At 46.7% G+C, this 7,783-nt stretch overlaps 1 protein-coding gene across 1 annotated transcript in view; it reads left to right on the plus strand.

Annotated features, from left to right (window-relative positions):
• PARP1 (poly(ADP-ribose) polymerase 1) overlaps positions 1-7,368 on the plus strand; it is a 46,922-nt gene extending 39,554 nt beyond the window's left edge. The window contains exons 18-23 of the mRNA XM_004375880.2: positions 311-409; positions 920-1,072; positions 4,084-4,211; positions 5,189-5,250; positions 5,834-5,948; positions 6,410-7,368. Of these exons, the coding sequence (XP_004375937.1) occupies positions 311-409; positions 920-1,072; positions 4,084-4,211; positions 5,189-5,250; positions 5,834-5,948; positions 6,410-6,491 (639 nt within the window). The 3' untranslated portion in view covers positions 6,492-7,368. The remainder of the gene's footprint in view (positions 1-310; positions 410-919; positions 1,073-4,083; positions 4,212-5,188; positions 5,251-5,833; positions 5,949-6,409) is intronic.
• Positions 7,369-7,783: the final 415 nt, after the last annotated feature.

Genomic DNA, 7,783 nt, shown 5'->3' on the forward strand with positions numbered 1-7,783 from the left:
GAACCCATTCCTCTTTCCGGAACCTTCCTGTTCACAGACACTGAGCTCCATATTTCTAGCTTTCCTAATATCCCAAAGCATAGAATTTTAAGACAAAAAGGAACTTTGAGGTCTCGAGGAGCCCGCTCAGATGGAGAAGTGAGACAGCTAGCCCTGGGTCTGCCTGGCGGTCAGTCGCTCCTGGGCTTCTGCTGGGGAGTGTGGTGTTGACCTGTCGTCGGCTGAGCCTGTGGTCGGTTCTGCTTACCTGGACCCCGGGTGGCTCTCTTTGAGTCTCCCTTGCACTAATCTTGACATGCCTTTCTTCTAGGTGGTTGACAGAGATTCTGAAGAAGCCGAGATCATCAGGAAGTATGTTAAGAACACTCATGCAAGCACACACAATGCCTATGACTTGGAAGTCATTGATGTGAGAAGCCCTTCTCCCCCTCACACCTTTGATGTCCTGCCAGCCTCCCTGCTCACGCCCCCAACCTAGGCCTGGGTGGAAAGGAACAGCTTCTTCTGCTTTAAATAACCAGAGGAAGTGACTCATTTGTTGAGCAGAAACATTAGTGGTCTTATTCTTCTGGAGTGGCTTTTTATTCTGTCCTAAAGGACATGTCCTTTCCCAAAACCTAGCAGTCTTCGAATCAGAAAATCTCATAATCAGAGGTCCAAAATAAAGTTCCTCAGGTGTGTCTGCTGCACGTAATATTAACGTTGATGGCTTGTCTCTCCTGAGGAGACTTGGAGAAGTCATGTCACTCCATCCCAGCCTGGTTGAAAACACCTTACGTGGGACAAGCCTTACATTTTTAGCTCCGAGGACAACCGGTCAGTTCTCCTGTATTTGGTGAGATCTTTCAGTTAACTGGATTAACAGATGGCTTCTTCTGTCTTGTCTTTCCCCTACCCTCCCTCCCCACCTCCCGTCCAGATCTTTAAGATAGAGCGCGAAGGGGAGACCCAGCGCTACAAGCCCTTCAGGCAGCTCCACAACCGGCAGCTGCTGTGGCACGGCTCCAGGACCACCAACTTCGCCGGGATCCTGTCCCAGGGTCTCCGGATTGCCCCGCCCGAAGCGCCAGTGGTATGTGTCTGCCCTGGGAGGTGCGAGGGTGGCGATCCCTGTCTACTGTTTGCTCCATATAGAGATTGATAGATACTTAAGTGAGAAGTACACGGGCCAGTGAATACGGGCCTCGTTTATAAGGTCGGTGTTGGCTCAGCTGTGGCTGGAAGGGTGACCTGCCAGACAGCCTTTCCCAGGCCCTGAAGGTGGACGCCTTCCTCCTCACTCTCCTGATCCTCCCTCTGTGGATGGCACAGCTGCACATATATCAAACGTAATTCCCGGACCAAAAGAAGAGTCCAGCCCTGCCGTGAAGTGCCGGTGGGATGTGGTGATGTAGGAAGAACGACTTTAACCCCAAGCCAGACTGAGTTCTGGCCTTGCTCTGCCACTTCCCGGCACGAGGCCTCCACGAGCCTCAGTCTTCTCATCAATAAAATGCAATCATGAATGTTAGCCAGGCGCGAGGGATTGTTAGATCCCCTGCTGCTCTACAGAGTGAATAGCTGGGCAGGAACTTGGAGTGGTCTTTTAAGACTCTTGTTGTACAGTCATGAAAAGTGAGGAGCAAAGAGGCGTCATGACTCCAGCTAATGCTGAGCAGTAGTGTGGGACTCGGGAAACCACCTCACCTCTCTGAGCCTTGTGTTCCATTTATAAAACCCAAAACCCACTGCCGTCAGTCAATTCCAACTCATAGCAACCCTACAGCACAGAGTAGAACTGACCCACAGGCTTTCCAAGACTGTAAATCTTTACGGAGACAGACTGCCACATCTTTCTCCTGCGTTCACTTATAAAAGGGGGGTGAAAATAATAGCCAGCATTTATCGAGTGTTCGCATGTGCCAGGCACTGCTGTAACGTTTGTTAACTCATTTAATCTTCACGGCAGCCCTGTGTGGTGGTTTCCCCCCGTTTGTTGTTAGGTGCCGTCAGGTGGGTTCCGACTCATGGTGACCCTGTGTACAACAGAGCAAAATACTGCTGGGTCCTGTGGCATCCTCACGGTCGTTGCTATGTTTGAGCCCATTGTTATAGACACTGTCAGTCCATCTCGTAGTGGGTGTTCCTCTCTTTCGCTGACCCTCTACCAAGCATGATGTCCTTCTCCAGGGACTGGTCCTTCCTGGTAACACGTCCGAAGTATGTAAGATCACATCTCTCCATCCTTGCTTCTAAGGAGCATTCTGGCTGTATTTCTTCCAAGACAGATTTGTTTGTTCTTCTGGCAGTCCGTGGTGTATTCAGTATTTTTTGCCAACACCATAATTCAGAGGCATAGTTCTTCAGTCTTCCTTATCATTGTCCAGCTTTCGCATGCACATGAGGCGATTGAAAATACCATGGCTTGGGTCAGGCTCACCTTAGTCTTCAAAGTGACATCTTTGCTTTTTAACACTTTAAAGAGGCCTTTTGCAGCAGATTTGCCCAATGCAATACATCGTTTGATTTCTCAACTGCTCTTCCCATGGGTGTTGATTGTGGATCCAAGTAAAATGAGATCCTTGACAATTTCAGTATTTTCTCTGTTTATCATGATGTTGCTTATTGGTCCAGTTGTGAGGATTTTTGGTTTTATGTTGAGGTGTAATCCAAACTGAAGGCCGTGGTCTTTGATCTTCATTAGTAAGTGCTTCAAGTCCTGTTCACTTTTAGGAAGCAAGGTTGTGTCATCTGCATAACACAGGTTGTTAATGAGTCTTTCTCCAATCCTGATGCTGTGTTCTTCATATAATCCAGCTTCTTGGATTATTTGCTCAGCATACAGATTGAATAAGTATGGTGAAAGGATACAGCCCTGACAGACTTCCTGATTTAAAACCATGCAGTATCCCCTTGTTCTGTTCAAACAGCTGCCTCTTGGTCTATGTACAGGTTCCTCATGGGCTCTGTTAAGTGTTCTGGAATTCCCATTCTTCACAGTGTTATCTATAATTTGTTATGATCTGCACAGTCAGATGCCTCTGCATAGTCAGTAAAACACAGGTAAATATCTTTATGGTATTCTCTGCTTTCAACCAAGATCCATCTGACATCAGCAGTGATATTCCTTGTTCCACATCCTCCACTGAATCCAGCTTGAATTTCTGGCATTCCCTGTCAATGTACTGCTGCAACAGTTTTTGAATTATCTTCAGCAAAATTTTGCTTGCATGTGATATTAATGATGTTGTTCAATAGTCTCTGCACAAATATGGATCTCTTCTATTTAGTCGGCCAGGTAGCTGTCTCCCAAATTTCTTGGCATAGATGAGTGAGCACCTCTAGCGCTGCATCTGTTTGTTGAAACATCTCAATTGGAATTCCATCACTTCCTGGAGCCTTGTTTTTCACCAGTGCCTTCAGTGCACCTTGGACTTTTTCGTTCAGTACCATCGACTCTTGATCATATGCTGCCTTCTAAAATGGTTGAACATGAGCCAATTCTTTTTGGTGCAGTGACTCTGTATTTCTTCCATCTTCTTTTGATGCTTCCTGTTTCCAATAGTTTGTCCATAGACTCCTTCAGTATTGCAACTTGAGGCTTAAATTTTTTCTTCAATTCCTTCAGCTTGAGAAATGCCGAGCGTGTTCTTCCCTTTAGGTTTTCTATCTCCAGGTCTTTGTACATGTCATTATAATACTTTACTTTGTCTTCTTGAGTTGCCCTTCGAAATCTTCTATTCAGCTCTTTTACTGGGTCATTTCCTCCATTCGCTTTAGCTGTTCTACGTTGAAGAGCAAGTTTCAGAATCTCTTCTCACATCCATTTTGTCATCCATCCAGTTTAGAGAAGAGTAAAGTAGGGTCCAGAGAGGTTTAGTAACTTCTTGAGCCCACTAAGTGCCTGGCAGAGCTGGGATTTGAGCATGCTGGCTCGTGAGCTGAAGCCTCGACACCCACCTCACCACTGGCATTGTGAGAACTGGAAGTGACGCATTGCAGCCCTTAACTTTGTGCCTGGCTCACAGTACGTACTCAGTGAAGAGCTGCTGCTGCTCGCTTCCCATTAGAAGGTTCTCAGCCATCCCTTTTCCAACCTTACAGACAGGCTACATGTTTGGTAAAGGAATCTATTTCGCCGACATGGTCTCCAAGAGTGCCAACTACTGCCACACGTCTCAGGGAGACCCAATAGGATTAATCCTGTTGGGAGAAGTTGCTCTTGGAAATATGTGAGTAACCATGGCTCTGGGGCTGGTTGCACTTGATTGGGGACGGGTGGAGTGGACTGTAGAAAGGAGAATCCCACTTGGCTGAGAGATGAAACCGTAGAGATTCCCCACCATAGGTACTGAACCTGCCAGTTAGGACTCTGCTTGTAAGCAGCAGAACCAGTTCAAGTTAAGTGAACGAGGGAGATACAGGAATGCCACATAAAACCCAAGGGCAGGAAGACACCCAGGCCCGAGGATCTGAAAAGAACCAGAATCAAGGCAGTGTCTACTCATTCTGTAAACTAGCAGGCAGAGAGGTTGACTTGCACGAGGGATGGTCACCCCATAATCCCCTAGATGTTTACATTTTCTGCAGGAGACCAACCTAGCTTGAACTGGAATCATAGTCCTAGTTCCAGATTCCCCACAGAGAAAATCCTACTGGTCCAGCTTGGATCAAGTGTCCACCCGAAAGAGCAGGGTCATGTGATAGACAGAGGTCCAAGGATTATTATGGACAGATACCTCCAGAGCAGTCTACTACAGCTCCACACAGGACCTTTCCTTGAAAAGGGCCGCATGGCAGTGATCATTGGGCACCTGCTCCCACTGCTGGTGAGTCGATTCCAACTCATCGTGACCCTGTAGGACAGAGTAGAACTGCCCCATAGGGTTTCCAAGGCTGTAAATCTCTACAGAAGCAGACTGCCACACCTTTTCTCCCGCAGAGTAGCTGGTGGGTTCAAACTGCCAACGTTTCACTTAGCAGCTTAACCACTGCACCACCAGGGCCGCCATCATTGGACCCAAACTGTTCAAATAGAACTTTCCCTCAATCTCTGGAGCTGAGTGGGAGCTCTAGGCAGTGAATTTGGACGGGGCCCTGGGGGTATTGATCCCATCTTCTCCCATGACCTCGTCCTGCTAATCACACTGTTGATTGAAGAGCTCATTGTCCCTAAGAGGGTCTTCTGAGACTGTCTTCTCCTGTATAGGTATGAACTGAAGCATGCGTCACACATCAGCAAGCTACCCAAGGGCAAGCACAGTGTCAAAGGTAAAGTGTGTCACCAGCTGCTGCTCCAGCCCAGGGCACCCTGGACTGCTCAGGGAGGGGCCCCTTTTCCCCAAAGGCTGCCCTAAGATTGAGCAGCTTGAGGTTCATTAAGAAACAATTTGACTTCGTGGCTGCAGCTAGTATGGCAGATGCCATAGGGGAGTCTTGGCTTCAGCATCACTACCAGATGCATCGGCTTTGGGCCTTAACCCACTCTCAGCTGCCGCTGGCAGTGAGGGCTCGTCGTGACGTCGTGGCACCTGGAGCATTCTAGATTGGTGGGGTTCATAGCACATAGTGATTTAGGGCCTCCGATTGCCCGGATGAAGTGACTGCCTTGGAAATCTGTTCAGAATTATGAGATGTGACCCCTTAAGGGGCTGCTACTATTTTCTCATTAAAATCAATTAAGGCTGATGGCCTGGCAACCTACAGTTTAATAGCTGGAAGGATAAAGTAAGGGATTTGTGTGTCTTTAAAATGAACAAACACATAGACCCAACGTAAAATAGATCTCATCTTTCTGGAACATTTTCAACGTCTGTTATCACAGTTTGTACCACTTCCGTCTTCTATTTTGCAGGTTTGGGCAAAACTACCCCTGACCCTTCGGCTAGTATTACTCTGGATGGTGTGGAGGTTCCTCTTGGGACCGGGATTTCATCTGGTGTTAATGACACCTGTCTACTGTATAATGAGTATCCTTCTATGAGTGTGCCGTGTGAGCCCAAAGGAATGTTCTAGAGCTGTAGAATGGCTTATGTGCAGTCAGTTTACCCGGGAAAGACTATGATTAGAGACTGTCGTATAGTGTGTCTCATGGTGAGTACTTCCTCTAAATGGCCACTGTACACTGAGATCTGACCCTCCACTGTAAGACTGGCTTATGGGGTATTATCTCCCTTGTTCCCCTGATTTCCAGAGGATTATCCCTCCTCTCTTATCTGCCTGGTAGAAACCCAGAAGGGCAGCAGCTGGGAAAGTTTGGGCGGAGGGGCACCAGCCCCAACTCCATGAAAAAGCCCTCAGAGTAACTGTCAGGTTAGCGCTGAGCAGCCTGCCAGGTTGGGGAACTTAGCCCACCCTTGGGTTGGTCGCACTGGGGGTGGCGTGTGCGCACTCCATTGTGAAACTGCTCCTTGACGTGCTTCCCCTCCAGGTACATTGTCTACGATATTGCTCAGGTAAATCTGAAGTATCTGCTAAAACTGAAATTCAATTTTAAGACATCCCTCTGGTGAATTACAAGATACAGCTGTGTCACACCCCAGTGACTGGTGTGGATTCCCCTCCTGCTTACGCATCAGCCCACTGCTCAGACCCTTCAGCTAATTTTATATGAACGTGTGGTTACATGTTAACAGGTTTTCCCCAACTTTTCAAGTCCCTTGTTTTGTGTTTTTTTTTTGGGGGGGGCGGGGGGTGATTTTTCCTTCTAGGCACAGCACTTGGGTGATACAACTGACAACAGGGGCAAAGTTGGGGGGAGTTTTTGTCTTTGTTTTTTTGCCTAGACTAGTTCTGTGGAAAGTTCACATTAGAATGTCTGCCTTACTGGTTTCCCAGGAAAGGAAGATAAATGCTTCCACCCTTTTACTAATATGTATGTTTCCACCGCTTACCTTTAGTTTTGATTTTGGAAAAATGTTAAGCATTTATTTTAAGGTAAAAATAAACTAATTTCTTACTAACTAGATTTTTCTTTTTATTTTGCATTTATTGTCCCCTCCTCGGCTTTTTTTATTTTTTTGTTATGTGAGGGATGTGGGGAGACCCAAAGGAGGAACAGTAATAATTTCTCATACTTGAAGCAAAAAGAGCTTTCCTTTTCCAGAAACACTTGAACATGGAAGCTCTCGCAATACATATAGTAAATAAAAAGTTGCATTTGAAATTCTCCAGGTTGCTGTGAGCAATTTTGTCTTCCAAATTAAAACTATATTGCTGATAAACCCAAGGGCTAATGGTAATTCTCAATTAAAATGGTTTGGCTCCTGTATTTGTGTATTGTGTGTTAGTCTCATTCTGGCTGTGGGTACGACTGATCCTCAGTGTGCAGTCCACAAGGACCACAGAGGGATTATTGGAATGCCCCATCTCGGTGGCAGAAAAACCAAACATCAAAAAGAAGACACTCATCTTAAACTTTTCTTCAGCTTGCCAGATACATTGTGGTGATAAAATCCCTGTCAGCAATTGTTCTGTTCTGTGGAGGGTTATTTTACATATGCCATATTGTGTCATCCCACCAGCTGCCCTCAAGTTGATTCCAACACATGGTGACTCAGTGTGTGTCAGAGTAGAACTGTGCTCCGTAGGGTTTTCTTTCATTGGCTGATTTTTCAGAAATGGATCACCAGGCCTTCCTTCCCAGGTGCTTCTGGGTGAACTCCAATCTCCAGCCTTTCAGTTAGCAGCCAAGTGCTTAACCATTTGCACTACCCAGGGACTCCTTCCCTCATACAGCTACCCTCTATTCGAGTGATGCTTAAATGCTTACATTTAAGTTCCCTGGACGCCAGGGACTGTGTCT

Source organism: Trichechus manatus, unplaced genomic scaffold (assembly GCF_000243295.1).
Source record: "Trichechus manatus latirostris isolate Lorelei unplaced genomic scaffold, TriManLat1.0 scaffold00039, whole genome shotgun sequence".
Classification (NCBI taxonomy): Eukaryota; Metazoa; Chordata; class Mammalia; order Sirenia; family Trichechidae; genus Trichechus; species Trichechus manatus.